At 36.7% G+C, this 23,171-nt stretch overlaps 2 protein-coding genes across 3 annotated transcripts in view; one reads left to right on the top strand and one right to left on the bottom strand.

Annotated features, from left to right (window-relative positions):
* Positions 1 to 8,977, top strand: part of HDAC6 (histone deacetylase 6) — a 29,040-nt gene extending 20,063 nt beyond the window's left edge. The window contains exons 20-31 of the mRNA XM_086540321.1: positions 92 to 1,739; positions 1,858 to 2,027; positions 2,156 to 2,338; positions 2,533 to 2,690; positions 2,895 to 3,090; positions 3,295 to 3,424; positions 3,748 to 4,007; positions 4,162 to 4,267; positions 4,419 to 4,597; positions 4,779 to 4,922; positions 5,222 to 5,350; positions 6,019 to 8,977. Coding sequence (XP_086396447.1) covers positions 92 to 1,739; positions 1,858 to 2,027; positions 2,156 to 2,338; positions 2,533 to 2,690; positions 2,895 to 3,090; positions 3,295 to 3,424; positions 3,748 to 4,007; positions 4,162 to 4,267; positions 4,419 to 4,597; positions 4,779 to 4,922; positions 5,222 to 5,350; positions 6,019 to 6,084 — 3,369 coding nt within the window. The 3' untranslated portion in view covers positions 6,085 to 8,977. The remainder of the gene's footprint in view (positions 1 to 91; positions 1,740 to 1,857; positions 2,028 to 2,155; positions 2,339 to 2,532; positions 2,691 to 2,894; positions 3,091 to 3,294; positions 3,425 to 3,747; positions 4,008 to 4,161; positions 4,268 to 4,418; positions 4,598 to 4,778; positions 4,923 to 5,221; positions 5,351 to 6,018) is intronic.
* A 2,266-nt stretch (positions 8,978 to 11,243) lies between these two features.
* Positions 11,244 to 22,057, bottom strand: LOC122257302 (uncharacterized). 2 transcript variants are annotated; one of them, XM_043022533.2, is made up of 12 exons: positions 21,936 to 22,057; positions 19,039 to 19,134; positions 18,639 to 18,881; positions 18,161 to 18,315; positions 16,896 to 17,120; positions 15,699 to 15,836; positions 15,355 to 15,594; positions 14,730 to 14,832; positions 13,988 to 14,044; positions 13,106 to 13,480; positions 11,964 to 12,929; positions 11,244 to 11,638 (listed from the first exon to the last, which is right to left on the bottom strand). In XM_043022533.2, exons 2-11 carry the CDS (start codon positions 19,112 to 19,114, stop codon positions 12,010 to 12,012), a joined length of 2,532 nt encoding a protein of 843 aa, XP_042878467.2. In that variant the 5' UTR covers positions 19,115 to 19,134; positions 21,936 to 22,057; the 3' UTR covers positions 11,244 to 11,638; positions 11,964 to 12,009. The 2 variants fall into 2 exon arrangements, with proteins under 2 accessions (XP_042878467.2, XP_042878466.2); XM_043022532.2 differs by having other exon boundaries at positions 11,244 to 12,929.
* Between the last annotated feature and the right edge of the window lie 1,114 nt (positions 22,058 to 23,171).

Here is a 23,171-nt window from a genome sequence, read left to right as displayed (position 1 = left end):
TTAATGCTAGAGATATTTACCATATTTTGCTTTGACTATTGGTTTATGTTTAGCAAGGATTGTATTACATGCCACTTTCTGTCTCAACTAGGTTGATCTTCCTGTTGAGGATGTTTTGTGCCAAGGCTTTGGAGGTGGAGCCCAACCCGTGGAGTCAGGGGCCTCTGGTTCTGAAGTATCTTCATGCAATGTCTCTCCTGTCTCCACTCCGTCCACTGCATCCCCTCCATATGTCTCAGCTCCATCTTCTCCTGATAAGATTTTGAAAAATGGAAACTGTATGGATAATGGAGCATCCCCACAGTTGGTATCCAACTCTGAAAGGACTCAGATAGATTCAGACAAAATGGATATAGAGGTTACACCAAACCCTGAATTACAGAGGTCTGTGAGAAACAGAGTGAAGAGTGAAAAGGCTGCCTCAGCTTCAGTTGCAGAGCAGAGGGATGTCAAAGCAGTTGGAAATCAGAAACCATTTGGTTCAGCAGGAAATCCTAGGATGAGCAGAAGAAAAGCTGGGGATCAAGGAGGCACAGGGGAAAGCACTGACCACACATCAACACCCACCAGGCCAAGTAGACCAGTAAAAAACGTAGGTCTTATGCTCAGAGCTGCTGCATCATGTGCAGGACTTGTGAAAGGAGCAACAGCTATTGTCTGCAGTGAGAATGCCTGTGAAGCATGTAGTAAAGCAACCACCCAACATTCTGGGAGCATTAATGAGATCCTAAAACAATGCAAGGAATTGAAACTTTTACAGTCATGTATGAGATTAGAGCCAAGACCAGCATCTGAGGAGGAAGTTTTGTCAGTCCACACCAAAGAAACACTGGAAGGTCATATGCAGAAAGGGACATGTGGCAAAAGCCCCTGTTCGGGTGACCTTGCAATGACTGCAGCTGGGAGCTTTATGGAGTTGGTTAGTGAAGTGATACAGGGAAATGTGCTCAATGGTTTAGCTCTTGTACAGGTATCTGATCATAACAGATCAGGTAATCAGATAATTAGCAATAACTACATCAATAATGTAGCAATTGCAACTCAGTATGTATTAGATAATGCTGGTCTACAAAGGGTGCTTATTGTCAACTGCAATGCTCAGTATGGTTATAATACTCAAAATCTTTTCTACAGTGATCCAAGAGTCTTAATGTTCTCTATCAACTTGAATGATGATCCAAATGTGAACAAAGGGTCAGTTGACAGACAAGGAGAGGACAAGGGCCTTGGTTATACTTTTAATTTAAACCTTGGCACAGATTCTCAAAGCAAAAGCTTTACCGAAGGAGATTATCTAGCAATATTCCACCAGCTCATCTTACCTGTATCCTATGAATTTTGCCCAGAGCTGATTCTCTTTGCAATTGGTAATGACCTAGTACACCAGTCCCCAGCAGTGTCTCCACTCATTTATTCACATGTGACTCAAATGTTGATGCCATTAGCTCAAGGCCGCTTGGCTGTAATGTTAGAGGTTGGAAGTGCCATGGATGTAACCAAAGATATTGCTGCTGCCACATTGTCAGCATTGCAAGACAAAGCAGTAAAACTTTTGCCAGTAATTAATGAGAACACATCAGAAGTACAAGGAATGGTTGTCAATATGATAAGTGTACAACAAGCAACCTGGAGGAGCCTAAAACAACATGCTCAGGCCTCCTGCAATAATGTAAAGAAGCAGGCAAATTTACCTTCAGCAGTACTGTATGATGAACAACAAAGAGCTGTAAAAGCATTTGGTAAGCTTTTGTATTAGTTTCAGACATGTAATTGAGTAAAGTTAATAATTAATGATGTGATATATGCAATTAGAATTACTCCCTCCCTATATATCATTTGTTTATTATGTACCCTTAGATGGTTGTGTAACAACACCCACACATACACTTTGCCTTGCCTATGATGAGGGAATGATGGAACACTTCAGTTACGATGATGAGACTCACCCGGAAAGGCCAGAGAGAATTAGTTGCATTTTCCAGCGACTTCAAGAATTTGGCATTGTCGGTCGCTGCCACCGTGTAAAGGTGACGTATGATGAATATATACAGTTCAGTGAGTGATGTAATAATAGGTTATTAAGAATGATTGATGTTGACACATTTTTATGCCTTTATACATTCATCCCCAAATATTTCTCATATTGCTTTTTCAGGCAAGACTAGCATCAGCAGAAGAGTTAGAAACTGTCCACAGTGCTAAACACATCAAGTTCATGTCAAATTTACACAGCAAGAAGCCCAGAGAGTTGCAAGGAATGCAAAACAGCTTTGAATCCATCTTCTTCCATCGTCAGTCTAATAATGCTGCTCTTTTGGCTTCTGGATCTCTCTTGGAAGTGGGTTGATTTTATAGCCTGTTCATTTTGCTTTCAAAGTGTTTGCACATTGTTTGTGCAATGCTGAAATCAATACCTGTTATTATCTGTTTATATTATTATGTATTTCATGCATTACAATTATGTTTTCTCTTACCAGTATTTAGTATGGGTGGTTATGGTTTAAGATAAAACTCTCCCTTTCTTCTTTCCAGGTAGTGACCAGTGTTTTAAAAGGTGAGAGTCGTCGAGGACTGGCAGTTATACGTCCCCCTGGCCACCATGCAGAGAAGAATGAACCGTGTGGCTTCTGTATGTACAACAATGTAGCAGTGGCTGCCAAACATGCCATAGGAACTCATGGTTTGAGTCGGTAAGTGTTGTATACAGATAGAATATGTTATAACAAATGCAGAAATTTAAGTATTATAATGGGTGTCACATACCGTATAACATAGTGACATGACTTTCTTAAATCTTTATTGAATTGGTTTATTAAAGAATTCAAAGGCTATAGTTGCTTCTGTTTGTTTTATTGATATTTTATAGGTATCATAAAAGTATACTGAATTTTCAGAGTGCTGATCGTGGACTGGGACGTGCATCATGGGAACGGCATACAACACATGTTTGAAGACGATCCACACGTCCTTTATGTCTCAATCCACCGCTATGACAATGGCAAGTTCTTCCCTGGCAGTCCTGATGCCAATTACAATAGAGCAGGCACCAAGAAAGGAAAAGGATATAATATTAATATTCCCTGGAATAAGGTTAGTATTTAGTGGTTTGAAGGCACAGGTATTTGTTCATATGTCTGCAGTTATGCATGTGTATGATCTTGAAGTTCACTTCCAACAGGATGTGACTAACATCCAGAAAAAATCCTGGTTTTATTTTTATTTCTAAATTTCTTCTCTCAATATTAACATAAGTTGTAGTGATGAAATTAGAATTTTTCCTTTTTTCCGTGACAGGGTGGTATGGGTGATGGAGACTATATGGCAGCAATGATAGAAGTTATCCTACCAGTTGCATGCCAGTTTAACCCTGAACTGGTATTGGTATCTGCTGGTTTTGATGCAGCAGTTGGAGACCCATTAGGCGGTACAGTATATCTTTTGGTTGAATTCTGTCTCATGCATTTCACAAAGTTTTGATTGTTAAATCCTTAGGGATATATCAATAATATTCATTGCTTCATAATTATTTAATTATTAAAAAAACACAAATATCATGGATTATATTAGAATGTATTATCTGAATTCTTTGTTACAAAGTTTGATATTTCTGTACCAAATAGTTTATTAATCAGCACTTGGTACTTCTTTGCATTTGATGGGCTTTCAAGTTCATTTACTGAAACAGTTATTGTCCATGTACTTATCTAAAGTCCTAGTCCTCCAACTGAGTTTTGTAATTCCTTCCAGGTTGCAAAGTTTCACCTGAATGTTACGGCCACATGACAAAACTGCTGTCATGCCTTGCCGGGGGTCGAGTCATTATTGCTCTGGAAGGCGGTTACAACTTGAACACTATCAGCTACTGTATGGCCATGTGTGCGAAGGCTCTCTTGGGGGACCCTCTCATCCCCCTCGGTCAGGGCCTTGCAGCGTGTCCAAGTGCCTGCGAGACTTTGAATAACGTGGTGTCTGTACATCAGAAGTTTTGGTCAGCTTTAGACTTGAAGGTAAACACTCATAATGAAGATGAGTAACAAGCATCAGACTACTCTATCTATAGGATAGTTATTTATCTGTTATTTATCTCTTCTTTAGTATCATTACTTTGCAGAGAAAAGAAACAATGAAATACTCATAAACATATTCAAAATTGTATTACAGAGCAAAGGAATGCCAGCAAGTAATCAGAAATCCAAGAAGACTGCCAAACAGTCTCCTTCTGTCGATCTGGTTGATAAAAGTCCAGAAAGTCCAGATGGAAAAACTGGTAAGTTTCTCTCATGAGAAATATGATCATATTGCATTTAGCCTGCATGGTACTGCATATATCATTCCCAAACATTTTTTCTTTCTTTCTTTCTTTTTCTTTTTCTTTCTTTCATTTTCATTCTTTTTTTTTTCTTCTTTTTTCAAACTAGGTCTGGATGAAATAACAAGCACCCTTAGCCAAATGAGTCTGAGCAAAGAAGAGGAAGGAACCAGAACTGCAGGAGGTGTTCCTGATGTAAAGATGGAGGAAGATGGAGCTGTGGGTGGAGCTTCTGCCACGTCAGCAGGCCTGAACACCTTCTTACTCACAGAATTTGCAGGAGCAGAGGTCAGTGATTTTCTAATATGGCTCTGTATTATTGTGATTTTTGTTATTATTATTGTAGTAGTAGTAAGAATGGTTAGCAATAATACCACTTTTGTTCTTATATATATATAATACCTATGAAAGTTTAATGTAAAGTAGTTTATGGTTATATTGTATTAATTCAGGTTAATGTAACCCACAGTCCATGTATGCAGTTGTTCCTTTGCAATGGTGTCCTCACTTAGAGTCAGTGAAGCCTGTGCCAAACAATAGCTTGGACGCCTTCAGTCCATGCGAAGAGTGCAGTGACTTGTCAGAGAATTGGGTTTGTCTCACATGCTACAAGGTAAGAATTTTGTTTCCTAAGCATAAATTCATATACCTGTCTTCTTGGGTTTGTCAAGAAATAAAATGTCAAAGGGTAAACCATGGAGCTTGGCATTTTCAGTTCTTGGGTCATAACCTTCTCCTAAGCCAGGGAGGAATAATCACTATTTAGCAAGCAATGTTCAAGCATCTTAGATATCACTTTTTGTGACATTTGAATGAGAAGGCAAATACATTTTATGCTTATGATAGTGACTGCATGAGTTCTTTTAGTGGGAGTCACATCACCAAGGAAGAGTAATTCAACATTAATTACAGGTTTTGTGTGGACGATTTGTTAATGAGCATATGCTGATGCATGGTGTAACAGAAGAACATTACATGGTGCTAAGTTATGCTGACTTGTCTGTTTGGTGCTACTCATGCGACTCTTACATACATCATGAGGTAAGTTTTACTTGGATCTTATTTCTTGTATTGCACTTATTTTTTTCTTCATATGTAGCTAAGTGTAATTTTCTCATCCTGAAGACACTTTATATGCTATTTACTTTTTTTTTTTATGTTCCTATCCCATCCCTATGAGCTGCTACAACTCATTTTCTGCACAGTATATATCTTGAAATATCTGTCAGTCTAGTTTATTGTATGTAAGTTCTTTTTTCATATTTCTCCTCATATAAAATGTTGTTCTTGGCAAAGTGCAGCAGTCAGTTTCCTCTGTTCATTTCACTTGAACTGTGAAGTTGTTTGTCCAGCTTATAGTACCATGAATATGGTAATTTTCAATATCATAACATTTCTGGGGCATTATCATTAGATATGGTAACTCTTAATCATATTTCAAGCTGTGTAATTTACACAAAGTCATGTACGTAATCTTTTAGTATATGAAGAAAACGAAATCTGAAGATAGACACTCTCCTTTCTGCTGCTTAATATTACATTATTCAAAATAAGTAGAAATATATTCTTGCCATCAGGTAACTTTTAACACCATAATTTTACATTGACAAAGGTCATATATGTACATTTTCATGGGAATAATGAATATTAGAAAATCTTCAGTAATAGGTCTTTACCATTTCATGTTGTAATAAAATTTCTCGTTTCAGATCCTGTTAGAAGCCAAGCGGGCAGCTCACATTAGCAAATTTGGAGAGGATATTCCAGGCTTATAGTGAAATTCCATATATTTCAGAGAATAGGCTTGTAAAGTGGAGATGAAAATCAATATTTTTAAATATTGTTGTATTCAGAGGAAACTATAGTAAAGTTTTGAATATTTATTGTGTGCAACAAGCAAGTGTAATGAATATTTAGTTACCAAATATGCAGTAATGGTACTTTGAACAGCTATCCATGTGCCAATATTTCTTAAAAAGGAAAAAGAATCCACAAAGCATGTGTTAGAACAGCTGCTTTGAAAACTTACTAACCCAAAGCTTTACCTCATTTTTAATCATGCTAAGAATAATGATAATAATAGCATTGTTCAGATTACTCCAGTACCAAAGGTCTTCAGTTTTGTAATAATACCAAAGTGATCCCAGTTTTCTCTCTTTCTCTCTCTCTCTCTCTATCTTTATCTCTATCTCTATCTCTGTCTCTGTCTCTGTCTCTCCTCACATAATTTTCTGCAAGGCTCTTCTTTCTCATTGCACACCACTCTTTTACTCCTGGACATGCAAGCTTAATCCACTTTGAGAATTACTTATTTTTCTACATTTCAGTTGCTCATTTCTCATTAATGCAACAGTGATAAAGTTATAACAGATTTTGGTGATTACTGTTATGAATATTTATTCAAGCAAAGTATTTGTGTTCAAAGTTTCTAAAGTCAAGTAGATGTAATTAGAGAGTTTTTTTTTTAATTTTTTTTCTCATTTTAGGGTTTAAGATGCTCAATTGCTGCTGCAGTGTTAGTGTGATGACTTGTGTGTGTGCATATTTTCTTGTATCGTTCTTTGGCTACCTTGTTTAATTAGTTATTATATCTATTGGAAATCTATATTCTTATCTAAATGTTTATTCATATGTATTTTGTGGTGTATATTATAAAAATATTTATATTTTAAATTTATTATAATTTCTGTATTCAATAACTGATAGTAGCCTGTTTTGTGATAACTTCATTTTTATGTAGAGGTGCGCACTGTGACATACCTCACAAATCGTATCATTTTAGTTAGAGTGGTTTAAAAAAAAAATGAATTAATTTTAGTTTTTATGTTTTATATTTTTATAATGTTATATTATAGAAGTAAATGGAAATTTTAGATTAGTATAGTTATATATTCTCCCATATATCTTCCCTCTTCATATTTGCTTATAGTATTCGTCCTCTCTCTTTCTCCTCCCCTCTCCCTCTCACTCCCCCCTCTCCCTCTCACTCCCCCCTCTCCCTCTCACTCCCCCCTCTCCCTCTCTCTTCCCCCCCTTCACCCTCTCTCTTTCTCCTCCCCTCTCCCTCTCTCTTTCTCCTCCCCTCTCCCTCTCTCTTCCCCCCCTTCACCCTCTCTCTTTCCCTCCTCTGTTCATAGACACCAGTGTTTATATTTATATTGGAATCAGTTCTTGCCAATAAAATATTTGATTTATTGTCAATATGTAGATTTGGCCATCTATTTTCTTTCTTTCTTTCTTTTTCTTTCCTTGGTTTTGCTCTTTAGACTCCTTGGTTTTGCTCTTTAGACTAGATTCCTTAAACAAGTTGAATGTGTTTGTTTAAACAATGGTGGCAATTTTGCTTTGATATTAAGGAAGGGGATTTTTGCAGTTAGCACTATGAGATTAACAGGAAATATTTCAGATTCAACTAACAGTAAAACCGAAGTTAATGCTAATATATATATTAAGGATCTAAATAGGCATATCTACAGTACACCATTTTACATTCCCCCCTAAAAATAAATTTTCACTTCAGAACAAAGCCTGCCCACTAACATTTTATGTTTGCACAGTTTTAGGATGGTTGTTATAACTCTATCAACAGGCTAGTGCATATGTGTTAGGATTTACTTCAGTCAAATTAACTGCAGGTCTTACATATTTATGAAATTTACACCCCAACTAACATCCACATTAATTTTTTTAATGCAGCTTTTAGTGCATGTGATATCAGATGTGTATTTTTGCAGAGGACTATTCCTGTTGAGAGCTTGAACTTAGGCACTAAAGAAAGTAATCAAAAGTCCTCCAGTTACTCAGTCACAAAATAATAAATAAATGTATGATGGCTTCTTCAGAAGATTGATGTCATTGTTGAATTCAGTAAACTTTCTTTTGATATAAACCTTAGAAGAATTAAGGTATTCTTTTGATTTTTGACAAGCTTTTCATGTTACAATATTAACTGTGATATGAACCACAATCATAAACAGAGGCTCACTTTTTAGATGTTATCATCATGCATTATTTACTTTTTTGAATTACAAATTAAGCTAAATAAGTTCTATCTTCAGAAGCATTCTTGCAAAAAATAATTCTTTTAATTTGTGTACATCCCTCAAAGAGCTTTTTGTTCAGAACGTGAAAAGAGACAAAGCTGCTTATTTCTAGCAGGCCTCAACATTGTGATCAGTAATATGATAGGTTCAACCCATCTCATTAGTGTAGAGACAAATTGCCTTGCTATATTAGAATAGGTAAATGCATTAATGCCTTTTTAAAATACCTAGTCTATAAAATGGTCATGAGGCAATGGGGCTTTTGAATCACTGAAAATATTGCAGATACGGCCTTGTTTGGACATTTTTGTAGCACTATTTAGTTGCATATTTCCAATATAATAGGTAGGCATTAATATTAAATGACAAAACACATAAAAGAAATAAGGTCAGGCAGTTTAAACTTGATTTTTCTCAGGCTAATACATAGCTCAACTTACTATGAAACCAAACTATAGCATAACCAAAGTGCAAAATTAATTACTATTTTCAGTTTTGTTTTTTTCTCAGGATTCCTTTACATATGCTTTTCTAGTTACTGATTGATCTGCTGGTAGGGGGAAAAATCAGTGATGTGTTTTTGGTAATGACAACCTCTTGATTTTAATGAAAGTAAATATACAGTTATCATATTTATTTCCTCCTCTTTTACACAAGTTCAATTTCACATAGTCATTCCACAATCTGCATCAGCCCAAAAAATATAAAAAAAATATAAAAAACTCAAAATACAAGTGCATTTAGCTGTGATAAATGTCAACAGTGTAAATAAACTTTGTTACCTAATTAGTGTTCATATAGTAAAAAATGCCAGAACGATATGGTACAGTAAGCATATTTTTACTACATTTGACCAAAGAATAATTACCAATAGAAGTCTTCCCCTATCCTTGTTTACAGTACATTTGATCATGAAACATATGTAACTTTTTAAATAACATGAACTTCAATTAGCTTATCACTGATTAACCAGTAAGGGAAGTAAGACTTGTATTAGTGCCTGTTCAGTGACTTCACTAAATTGTTTACCGCTTAACCTTACTGAAAGTTTCCATAAAATTTTGAAATAAATCTTGTGTATTTCCAATCCACCAGTAACCAAAGTAGTGTCATATGTTAATTCTTTACTTTGTTTTGTTCTACATGTTGCCCAGAATCAGCTATGAATGTAATTCAAAGAATTTGGAGAAAGATGTGCTTTTTTTTTTTTTTTTATAATACTACTACCTATATAAACATTTCGACAAACATTTATACCAAAGCAATTCCTTTATATTCTTACATCTTGTTAGTATTTTCAGGAATTTTAGTCAACTATTTACATACGAATATATATACATATTTGAACCAGGCAAACCACATCTGGCTGGTGTTTAGATTGGAAAGACTAATGTTTATGGTTTTATATTCATAAACAAATGGATATATTACAAACTGAGCTTTATCATACTATTTTGTTTTGAACACTAAAAGTAGATATGGATATGTATGTAAAATTGTATTAAACTATGGCAATACTTAATATTATTTACATAAAAGAAGAAAAAATATATAAAACACCATTTCACATACATAGATAAGTGAAAGATATGTCAATCCTTTCACCACGATATTTTTGCCACCATACCTCTTGTAATGGACATGATCATTTGTCTATTAACCCATTCCCGACGGGGGATTTCTAGCCTAGAATGTCCAAATGCCGGGGCTTTTGAATTATTAGGCCTAAATTAAATGAATAGCTGGCACAATACTGTGCCGCCCGGCAACTGGGCTTTTGAATGCGCGGTACACATGCTGTACCACCCGTCCTGTGTGGGTTAAACCTGTAAGATTTTTCTTTTGCCCACAAATGCTCAAATTTCCAACTCCTATATTTTCCATTTTCCATAACCATCCCTTTATAAGATATATTCTAGTAACAAGCAAACAGCTACACAAGTACACTTTATTATATGGCAGCACCACTCCCTGGAGGGTTAGTGGTTTACTTCATTTGGAAATATTAAGAAAAACAGCACAATAATAAAGTTATCAAAAGGCTTCTACATTGCATCTTGAAAAAGAAAAGAAAGTAGTACACTTAAGGTCAAAGCCAAGTCCAAACCCTAACAATTATATTTATGCAGTGGATATTTCCTTTAATTAGATAAAAAGAAAAATATCTGTCTCCTGAGGTTTCATTATAAGAGGTATGATAGGTGAAATTGAGGTACTTAATTTCTTTCTGCCACTTTAATGGGTGTTCTCTCTCTCACTCACTTTATTAGAATCATTTATTTTATTTGAATAAAGACTTGCCTGAGAAAGCTCACTTTCACTCACTCCTCAATCCTGCCAACTGCATCAGCCCAAGTATCAACATATACATACTGATACAAGGCTTATGCATATCCTACACCACCTATTGATTGCTATTCAAACTGCTGTCCCTATCTTTAATTAACAACATTTAGTGGTGTTGTATGATTTATATCGATATAACAAGCTCTTCAAAAACGAACAAAATAAAAAAAATTAACCCCTAAACTGTACATTTGATAAATGGTCCAGCATGTATAAACAAGAAAGTTTTTATTCCTAAAAACAAATGAGTAAACTAGACAAATTTAAAATAGTTGAGCTTCCCTCCAAGATGAAATCCTTATTACAAACGCTTATTCATATGTTCAAAATGTGAACCATGTTAATAGAAAAGAGGGTCTCTCTCTAAAACTTGTACTTGCAAAGCAATGGCAAAAAAGTATTACAGTTTAAGGGTCAAGACTAAGAGAGACCAAAATCCCATTCATTTCAACAACAATGAATGCCAATTTCCTTCTCTGCTCTTTGTATTCCTGTTACTGCTAATAGAAATAGTACGGAACAAAAAGGCCATTCAAACCATAAAGGTAATTTATGACATTTATTCTAGACTACATGAGCAAGCTTTTAAAAAACAGAACCTGAAAAGTAAAAGGAGACAAAGCTCATGAACTTGAACTAGACAGTGATATGAGAACAATACATGTCTGATTAATGTGAACCTACAAAAATTACTGTTCTCATAAGGCCTTAAATCAAGTTCAATGAGTATACATCTTTTCTTTCCTGAAATAAGAGACTTGTATTGAAATGACAGCAATGCCTCTCTCAGGCTTCCAGTGCGAGACCAGAATTATCACAATAAATTACATGGCTAATTGCAATATTAGCACTATACACAAAATTGACCTATCTTTGGATATACTAGTGTCAAAAATGACAGGGGATGCAACTCCAAACGATGGGCTGTGCAAGGCAGGTGCTGAAAAAGAAAATAAAACATAAAGAATATTTGTTGCCTTCTTTCAAGAGATATTCAAGACAGACTAGACCTAATTGATATGGAATGAATTACAAATGTAGTGGTTCAGTGAAAAAATATCAATATGACAATCCTCCAACTTATTCCCCACCATTATTAAGGACTTGGATGAAAACCAAACAAACCGAAACATTCTGCTTTCTGTCTCTCAAACTGTTAGCTTTCTCAGCAAGAATTTGAGAGAGAATTTTCCCTGGAGCCGTGAAACGTTCGATGACCTGAAACCAGAAGTCCACAGACACTATACAGAACAGTGACAACTTACCTTGGTGTTGTCTTACCACAGCACTCACGCTAGGACCTTCACTTGCCTACGATGACGACCGGGATCTTCTTTTCCATTTCTTGGGGAGTGACACAGAGGAACTACATGACCGTGAACGGCGACGCTTCTTGGATCTCTTGGGTGTTCTTGATGTGGAACGTGACCTAGAAATATACCGGTCCTTCTTGCGTCCATAGTCCCTGCTACGACTTCTACTACGGCTGCCTGAGTGAGAACGTCGCCTGCTGCTTCTGCCCACTCTACTATCCTCACTACCATCTCTAAAGCTTCTACGATGGTCCCTCCCACGTGACCTACTGCTGTGACGGTATCCTGACCTACTGTCATTACTTCTGTCTCTACCACGTTTCCTATCCCTAGACCGACTGCCCTTCCTACCTCTAGATCTACTTCTATGTCTATCTCTTGATCTCTCTCTATTTCTGCCCCTTGACCTATCCCTACCCTTGGATCTGGATCTATCTCTGCTATATCTTCTCCACGACCCTCTCTCCTCACTCGGGCTGCGACTTCCATCCCTCCTCCTCCTATAGCTTTCCCTACTCTTGCTCCTACTTTTGTACCTGCTATACTCCTCTGAGCTCCTGCTGCGACTACGGCTTATCTCTTTTCGTTTCTTCTTCTTTTTATGCTCCCTTCTTTCTTCCCTATCCCTACTCCCTGACCGACTCCTCTTCCTCCCCTCCCTTTCCTCGCTTCTATGTGACCTCTTAGAGCTCTTCTTTTTGTCTTTCTTAGACTTCCGCCTCTTCTTTTTCTTCCCCTCACTTGATCGGGAGTGATCACTAATGGAAGATTTTGAGTCTTGTTCTGAATCTAAGCTTTGACCCGAGTCTTTAGAGTCGTCATCTCCTTTAACAGAGCCTCCGGGAGTACCATTGTCAGGCTGAGTTGAGTCTACCTCTGGGTCTTGGGGTGGTACAAATTTCATTTGTTTTATGTTTCCTGTACACAAAAGAAAGAAAATGTGTTTTTATTGCAATCTTGGTGACTGATGCTTAATTGAAATATGTATTTATATCACCATTTCCTTAATTTCAAGTGGAAGGAATGCCAATTATATTAAAGTGACCTATCTTAACTTCAATGCACAATCATCACCAAATCTGCCATCAACCTACCTACAACTGTCGGTGGATTCTTGTCCTCATCCGAGTCCTCCTCTGGCTTTGTCTCCTCCCCATGCTTGTCTCCCTCCCTGTCTTTGCTTGCCCTTCTCCTCCTATCCTCCCCGGAGACTTGCATCACCCCCCCATCCACCTTGGAGTCATCCTCAGAGTGAGACTCGTGTTGGGCATTGTGTTTCCTGCTTCTCTCTGCCATCTCTTCAGCATGGAGTCTCTGAAGGATCATCCTCTCTGTGGCTTGGAAGTCTCGTCGCTTACGCCTAATAGTCTGCCTCAGTTCCTCGTCACTGTCAGTTTCACCGTGCATGCCGCCTCCCTCGCCACCAGATCCCTCTCCATCGCTTTCACTATCGCTGTAGATGCCTAGCCCTGAAATACAACATTCTGTTATCCTCAAATAATGTGGCGCTAGTGACTATTTCTTCCCCTGTTTATGAAATCTCCACTAGCTTAAGAGCACATGGTTCCCACCCTGTTACCACCAAATTAAATTAGGATCCCATCAATCCTCTCGAGTCTACTTTTCAGATTACTGAATAAAAAAAAAAAACCTACTATTCTCTCCTTTTACTTTCTAACCCATGAAGACAATCCTACAACTTTCTTTATCTTAAAAGATTACATTGTAGAACCATATGCTTGCTCAATCCCATTTCAAATGCTCAATGGATTTTCCACAAAATTCTGCTAATGGAACAGCTCACAAAATATGAAATCAAGACTTCTTACTGATGGGTGAAAATAAGAAAGGGGACAAGCCCATATCACCCTGCTCCATTGCATACACTTTTCATTTATCATAAAATGCACTTTGTAGAGTTAAAAAAAATAAAAAGCAACTATGCTAGGCAACAGAAAAGGTTGGTTTCAACTTACCAATTCCGCCCGACAAAGAGGCAAGGGCTGAGCTCTTCTTCACCTGAACTGCCGGAGCTTTAGACAAACACAGGAACTTTAGTGGTGATGCGGGAGACCCCCGGCAGACCAGCCTTACCACACTAAGCAGATACAAGCTCTCACCTCTATAAGGGAAGTGACTGTTTATATCAAGAGGAAAGAGGCCACCCACACCACTTATCAGCACTAAAGTTGGTGCTCACTTCACAACTTTTAAGGTCTCAACTGAATGGGGATCTTAAAGCTGGTTCTGGAAAAGTTTTAAGTCTGGAAACTGGTGAGACCATACACAACTTTTCCTATGCGGTTCAAAGCATAGTTCACAAGCCCTTATAGTATTGTAGACCTCTTTTATTCATAACAAATCTCTAACCAAACCCTCCTTCCATTAATTCAGTAAAATAAAAAATATATAAAAAAATATATATAAAAAAATAAATAAATAACAAGATTATAACATCATCTTTGGTAAATCTAAATTGACTGACAATTACGCTTTAGAATCTAAGTACGAATGCTCAATACCTTCCAAAGACCACAAAGTCACAACCAACGAGCACATCATTAATTATCTCTTTTTCAGTATTAAGATTCCTCATTGAATCATCAAAATAATGACTTTACAGTATCCCATAACGACTGTTTAGAGTCAGACTCTGCCAGTGCAGTGCTACAGTACTAATGACCCTGCCCACACAACTGACACCAGTGAGAGGTGTACCTTTCATACGGGCACGATTCAACACCTCTGATGCAACCTCCTCCATCATTTCTGTAGTAACGTCCAGTAAAATTTCTGTCATCCAACGTCGTAATTTTAGCATCTGGAAAAAAAAGTATTTGAATAATATAAACACATTCATTTCAAACAATATACTTTAAAGTTACATACTCATTACATGAAATAACAGGAAAAATAAAAATAAAAATTCTTTTGTTTATCAAAGAATATAGTACAAATGAACATTTCATTATAATTAATGATCACTAAAATTTTCAAATAAAATAAAATCTGAGAGTGCTTGTAACTCACTGCTCCCAAATATAAATTTTACAGTAAGAGAATTAATAACAATGAAAAGAATTTTACTTTATGATATACATTCACTGAAGCACTATGGTTTATTATGTACATCTTGCTAGACAGATAGAGAAGCAAGGTTGAGTATTTCCAGTGTATCATCAAACAGCCTAACTTGTAACAGCTGTAATTTTGAAACATCTATGTTCTAGCACTGGAAAAGTTGCAGCTGTAACATCTCTAAATCCGCATGGCATCTAACCAGCATTGGGTCTATGAGCTTGAATCTATAATCTATCACAGAATTAGCATTCTCCATTCTTACCATTTCTTGCATCCTCTCCTCCTCTGACTTAGCAGGTTCAGGTGAAGGCATTCTCCTACTTATTTTGACTTCCTCCTCTTTCTCTTCAGCATCCTCTCGACTGCCCCCATCTTCTTCTACCCCCCCTTGGCTGTTCTGAGGAGCAAAGCGAGACCGCCGTTTCCTGGCCATGCCCAAACCAGTCGTTGCCGTCTCTGGACTGGCTGACCTACTATGGTCTGACATATCACTGTCACTGTCCTGTAAAGTAAGGTCACGTGTTGGACATGTCATCAAACTTATCTATCATGGTTCATCAATAGAGAGAATATTTCATGAGACAACAAAATATAATCTCTACTTACAAATTTACTCTTCCTTGGCACGCGAGGTTTACCATCATTTGCAAGATCTTCCTCCAGGATACGTCGAGCTCTGGCTTCCTCTTCCCTTTTCCTCTTCAACATTTCTTCTTTCTCAGACATCTGCCTTTCTTTCTCTAACTGTAATAAGATATCAAACACATTTACCAACTCTTAACTTCAAATTGCTAATATCTGCTCTTGTATTTTTACTTTGCACAAAATATAGGCTTAATTAACCCATTCGCGCCGGTTGACGTGCTGACACATGGTCGAAAAAAGCCCCGGACCCGGGTGACGTCCTGGCACGGGCTACATTTTCGGCCCGCGCGCCGGGAGGCCAGTAGCGACGTGCTGAAACGTCCGCATTAGAATGATAGATTATTCTTAGTACAATTCGATTTTCATACTTGATTTGTCTTAGCTACTTTAGTTTATCCTTCTAAATAGTAGAAAATGGGATATAACGTAATATGAATGACGTCACAGGTACATACGTAATCTTGATTATGGCATGGTGATTTCTGTTTCTGATTTGTTGAATATGATGATCTGATTGGCCGAGGAATAAAAAAAAAAAAATAAAATAAAATTATATAACATCTTTTTGTTGCCCCACTAAAAGGAAATGACACTTGAAAAAACATTGCTGTTACTTGCATTCACTTGTATGCACATGTATGGTTGTTCATATTCTCTTTCTTTTCTTTTAGGAAGAAAAAAAAATTGAAAAAAAAAACTATGTTTGTTACCTCACTAGAAGAATGCTTCCATTTCCCATTGGTATTACAACATAGGAGTAAAGAATATGGAAAAAGTTCAATAGAATAACACTAAAAAAACAGTGCTATAACATCTTTTTCGACTGATATACTTCCTCTGAACATAGCACTACTTTCTACACATGACTACACTTTAGACGCAATCACGCAAACCATAAGGATAGGGTGGGTGAAAAACGCTCTGCGAGCGTCAGCGCGACCTCGCGCATCGGGAAAACACCCCGGGACGAACGGTTGCGCGCTTGAAATCTTCCCGGCATGATCGGGAGTAGGCGAAATTCCGCCCCGGCGTGAATGGGTTAATAACTGAAATCTTTAACAGGTATCCTTCAAAAGATACATTATATATCAAAATTACATTGGAAATCCCCAAGAAAACAGTTCCAAAATAAGTGAGTAAGCCTGAGATTATCCATACCTTCCTCTGCTTCTCCCTCTCCATCTTCTCCAAGCCTTCTCGGATCCAGGCTGGTAGCTTCTTCCTCTGTGCCGCGTCAAGCTGGAAGTCGGCTTCCTTGCCAGCCATACGGTCGGGGTATGTTGGTCCCACCTGGAATTCTCGACCCCTCCTGTCCCTTCGGTCACTCCTACCATACTCTCCTTGCACTCCTTCAGTTCCCACAATGGGCCAGCCATATTCACCCTGTTTGGAAAAAAAGGTAATGTGAGCCACCTCTTACTAATTTTGGGAAAATACTAACTCTATGAAGATGTATCAAATGAGAAATATCAATGTTGCAATTATTGGAAATGTCTAAACATGTTATAATTTTCATGGGTTCATATACAAAGTCTTTGTTCATATATTTAAAGCTAAATGAATAACAATATGAGTTCATCTGTCCATTTATATTGCATTCTTTGCACGTTATCATGATTCATCAAGTAACGGAATATCATTTACATACCAAATAATCACTTACGTTCAAACCATCCACCTTGACAAAGAACCTTACCTACAATCCTTTATCCTTGTATATACAAATATGCCTATTTACATTACACACATTACACATACATCAATCAACTCAATGTGGCTATCAATATCATTAACATCATCCCATTTTAACTTCAGACACCAGAAACCTTAGATCTCTTTTCAATCAGATGAAAAGTCATTCAAAATACGGAGGGAGAAAATTGATGTGCAAATGAAATTGGCTTTATGTGCAATGCACACTGAAATCTTTCCATCAATATACAAGAATAGTAAAAGAAAAGTTTGAATTGATAATCACATATATATGACTTAAAAACATAGTATTAGTGAAGTCTTTAATTTAATCAAAAGAACAACTATTACTAATACTTATACATGAATCTAAAGTGATAAATATAAAGAAACAAAACATATAAGAGATAATTGTACATAGTTTTCATGTAAAAAAAATATACTTTCAGCTTTTGATCTGTATGTCAAACACTTTCATTGGCCAAATAATAAGAAAACTAATATCTTTGTATACATGTCTCCACTTGAGAGTATCTGCAATGCATCTGCAACACGTTGTACCAACAAAATCATAACTCAGATATCCTACAGTTACCAAGACCAAGGTTGAGGAATAAACATCAAAAGCGCAGTGCTGGTAGCGATGAGGAGCCTCAGATACCTACCTGTATCTCCATGCCAAGGGCTGCTGAAAACTCATTACCATATATGGTGTACCCTGCCTGGCTTACATCTTTTCCGCTATAATGCTGTTGGGTGTTTATGTCTTGATTTGTAGCACTGCTCTGGGAGTACGTGTCAACAGGCCAACCCCAACCCCAGCCCATTCCCGAGGAGTGGGTGGGTGGCCAGTTTCCCTCGCCATTCCAACTCCCCCACGATTCTCCTTCGGGAAGAAAGGAAAGTTGCTATACAATCACGATCAACAGATTTTAATTCTGATATCTATTTTTCATTTTCATTTTACAGCTTGAATCCGCATCATTTATATCTATCTAATTTAGTGACTATCAGTTTCTAAATGTCATTATATTCATTATTTACTCTGCAATATCAACTTTTAATCAAAATTTTAAGCATTGTATGAAATCATAACTCATAACCTGTGCATATAATATAATTCATAAACTATGTATGTGGCATATTTTAATGTGGGAATAATTTCTAAAACCAATAAATAAAGACTTGGGGAAAAAAAGGTGTTCTTACCATTCTGCTGATCAGAGCCATTTGCAGCTGGTCCCTTGTCATCTTCAATCTCCATGTCCATCTCTCCTCCCCCACCTGCAGCTACCACATCTTCAGGAGGATGCACTTGGGGAGCAGGACCAGAGCTTGCCACAGGCTGGGAAGGGTGGCTCTGCTCCTGGGGGGGTTGGGCCTGCTCCTGAGGTGCTGTCTCCTTCATCTGGATCCATTGCTTGGCAAGTTCAGCCCAATCAACTGTAGATGCTGAATAAAGGAAAAGGAAATTATTGTTAATCATTAAGGGTAACAGCAAAGCAGATTATTTCTAATTATAACATATTGGACAATATTCAATCTTCAACTTCAGTGTGGTGTTTAATCACAAAACATAAAAGACATTTTACTGCAAAATATTACTCACCTTCCTCAGGCTTCATATTCTGGTAGTGCTGGGGCTGCAAGGCCCACGATGCCCATTGTGGCGCACCTGACCACATGGTTCCACTTAATCAGTAACCTGTTAAAGATTAAAAGGTCAAATGTTAATATTCAGGGTATTTATTAACACAGTCACACTCATTCTTACTCCTATCAAATCAGTAACTAAACATATATATATAATGATGATAAGAGTAGAGAGGAATATTCAAAACTGGGCGTGATGGAGCTCTAAATAATCAACAAATCAATAAGCAAACATTCCTTAACTTAACACCTTCAAACTCTCCAGAAATATGATGCCTTGAGGTCCTGGTTGTTTAAGAGCCTCCAAGGGTCTCCAAGTGGCCAGAGACTTCAACCTTGAATTTATGTTCTATTTTGAATCTGGTGTATAGTACGAGCTTTATAACTAAAAAAGATAAATATTTTTGAGATGATTATGGCAAAGTGTCACGCTAATAGCAACACAATGAAATAATAATAATGATACTGATAATTCTCATATCATTACATATTTAACGTCTCTTAATCAGAGCTACTTAGATATAACCAGTACTACTCTAAAGTGAGGTATACTTCACCTCATGTTCAGCTATAGTTTCATTTAAGACTAATATCTCTTCCTGCTAACACAAACATAATACCCTAAAATTTAATATCTAATATACAGCTTCATCAGTCTTACAAACATGAACCCCAAAAATAAGAGAAAAATTCTTTAGCCCGTTAACGCTGGGTGACGTAATACCATGCCATGACTTATTGTATGGCCGTGCCGGCACACCAGGTGATCGTGCATGTAGTAGCCAGTGGGTGAAAAGCCCTAGGCATTAGGCTTGCGTGCTTGAAATACCCCGGCATTTACCCTAATTGTAGCCAAAACCACCTTGTTGTTATCGGGCTCTCACACTCACTCACTCACTCTCTCACACTCTCACACTCTCACACTCTCACACTCTCACACTCTCACACTCTCACTCTCTCACTCTCTCACTCTCTCACTCTCTCACTCTCTCACTCTCTCACTCTCTCTCACTCTCTCTCACTCTCTCTCACTCTCTCTCACTCTCTCTCACTCTCTCTCACTCTCTCTCACTCTCTCTCACTCTCTCACTCTCTCACTCACACTCACACTCACACTCACACTCACACTCACACTCACACTCACACTCTCACTCTCACTCTCACTCTCACTCTCACTCTCACTCTCACTCTCACTCTCACACTCACACACAATCAAGGAACAAAAAAAAACTCACTCTTAGTTAAAGAAATTGATTATGCAGAACTGAAGAATTATGGCATAATCACATACCAAAAGGACGGTTGCACCTACAGTGACTCAAGTGATTGCCATGGCCACCACACACAAGGCACTCCTATAAGGCCATCAAACATACACAATATAAATTCAAGCTAGGTAGAGGAATTGGTCTCTTGATAGAATACATGTGGTAGAAGTTTTTTGTTCCTTGCTAGGACACTACAGGTATGCATGCATGTATGTAGACTCAAATGGTAAAATTGTAAAAGGCTAATTATCCCTTGTGCTTCAATATACAAGTGAGTGCGTGGGTGCATGCATAGTGAGTGAGTATATGCATGAGTTTATGAGTGCATGAGTGATAGAGTGCATGCATGCTTGTATGCCAGAGTGTGTGAGTGTCTGAGTGCCTTGAAATACAAACATCTTTAACTTATTAATGGCAGGATAGAACAGGTAAATTTCTGGAAAACACCTGCTACCATTGCCATGACATGCAATATTTTTGGTGGGAATATTGGATTAATATGTTTTCAGGGAATTTATAGTCTACAAAATCTGAACTCAAAGATGTAACCTACCATTATCTAGTTTCAATATTAGCCCTCTGGAAATTCACCCAAAATGAAGCCAAACACTTACTTAAATGGGCAAATAAATTCATAGTTTTACCAGATGTTTTATTTCATGTCAAGTGGCTTCATTATTCTAGTACATACAAATAAAATAGTAGAAAGTCAATACAAAAAAAAACACAAAAATTATTTCTTAAAATTCTGATATTGTAATAATAATAAACCAGATTACAAATAACGTCTGTCTCAGCATATATGAGTAGTGTGTGGGATAAAATTTGCAGAATCCATGCTTTCCATTGGTAGTAGTAGATGAATTTACAATATTCACTTCTGAGGATGCACTAAAAGCAAAAAAGGTTCCAGATTTACAAGCAACATCTAAAACAGACTTTACAATAGCTTTTGTAATATTTCTTACAATTCCCACTGAAAAACAAATAGAATAAACCTCGAAATTTCTATAAATGACCTCATCTTATAAAAACCTAAATAAGCTCAATGAACACAATATATCCCTTGAACATAAAGCAATAATCGTTTCTCTAAAGGATCATTGAAATTCCCCAGTTTGGAGGCTTATATCCCATGGAGTGAGACACCCTCCAAAAAATCTATGGAGTTTCGGGAAACTCCTCAAACCACAGTCAAAAATAAAATTACATCATAATTTAAACCTCAAAATTCATCAATTTCGGTGTGAAAATGGCCCAAGAAAGTCCTCTGAAAATGAAATTGGAAAAAATAAAACCCTTGAAGTACGACCGCTGGGGAAAAAAAGGCGAGACAACATTACAATTTTCGTTTCGCGTCAATCTGCATCTCGTTATCGAATCACGAAGCAAAATAAATCTATAAATACATCTTTCAACCTTGAAGCCAACAGTTGTAAGTGGTTTAAAGTGGAGTTGAAGAAGGTAACAAAAGCAGTGAATTTCTCGCGGTGTTGGTGAAATATCAACCGCTTTCTACCGTTCCATGCAGGTTATCTCGGCCAAACAACACACCACACGACTCCTTCGCGTGTCCTACAATTACCTTCTATCACATACAAAGCTTGATCCCAACTGAGAAGGGAGAAATAACGAAACAATCACGAATAGGAGTTGGCGCGGTCTCTCCACACCCACTCCGCAATGGCGACTGCTTTGCTTATCAATAGACGCTCGAACCTCTCCTTGATTGGAAGCCATCGGGAAACAAAAGAGCATCGCGCACATGTTACATTCAGCTTTCAAATGGATGTAACAACTCTTCTGAAGCCTTTACATCAGATCTCGGATGCTCGTAACAATTTCTTATGTCCGGTCATTTTAAGTAAAGCCTTTCAAGTCGTAATAAAATAATATATTCACTAAATGATGGTTCACAAGCATGCCTATCTGCTGCTCTAAGGTATCTTCTGGTCGTCATTCTAACTGAGACGAATATGCAATAACGTATAATATGCTCCTTGTAGGCTTGTGATTATCTTATATACTGTTATTCTTTTCATAAAGGTAATACCTGTAATAATTGTGATATCACCGGCTTATATTATTCCGGTTTTAATAAACGGTGATATTGCTGTTTTCATGATCTTTCTGTTATTTTTAATTCTTATAGTTATTGTTTTTAATTGTTATTTTCATAATTATCATCAGCATCATTATAACATTCATTATAACTGTTATTATTTTTCTTGTTATCAAAATCATAATTTTTAATATCATTATCATTACAGTTATTATTATTAGTAACATTATCATTATTATCATCACAATAATAATTATCATTATTATCATTATCATTATAATTATTACTATTTTATCATAATCATTACTATTGTTATAATCATTATCCTCATAAACATTACTATTATTACTATCTTTGTTATTACCATTATCATTATTTTCACTATTATTACTTGTAATATTATTATCATTATCATAATCCTTATTGTTATTATCATTATTATCACTGTCATTAATATCACCATTTTTTTAGTAATATCATTATTAGTATCATTATCATTAGTATCATTATCATCACCACCACGAATATCATTATCATTTTCATTGTTATTATTGTAGTTATTGTTATCATTATTATTATTATTATTATCATTATTATCACCATCATTGTTATTATCATTATCAATATCATTATCACTACCATTGTTATCATATCATCATTACTATCATTGTTATAATTATCATTATTATTATTAACATTATATATCATTATCATTATTATCATGATTACTACTGTTATCATTACCAGCATTATCTTATC

Source organism: Penaeus japonicus, unplaced genomic scaffold (assembly GCF_977035675.1).
Source record: "Penaeus japonicus unplaced genomic scaffold, GWHDUDI00000001_assembly GWHDUDI00000010, whole genome shotgun sequence".
NCBI classification, from domain to species: Eukaryota; Metazoa; Arthropoda; class Malacostraca; order Decapoda; family Penaeidae; genus Penaeus; species Penaeus japonicus.
The sequence above is the reverse complement of the archived record's forward strand: the minus strand, read 5'-3'. Positions and strand labels throughout refer to the sequence as shown.

Excerpts from the sequence above, each read along its gene's own strand:
- LOC122257302 (XM_043022532.2), bottom strand. The coding sequence starts at position 19,114 with ATGTGGTCAGGTGCGCCACAATGGGCATCGTGGGCCTTGCAGCCCCAG. Across the intron at positions 18,316-18,638 it reads TGGCTCTGATCAGCAGAATG|GAGAATCGTGGGGGAGTTGG; the intron begins GTAAGAACACCT and ends TTCTTCCCGAAG. Across the intron at positions 14,833-15,354 it reads AGGAGAGGATGCAAGAAATG|ATGCTAAAATTACGACGTTG; the intron begins GTAAGAATGGAG and ends TTTTTTTTCCAG.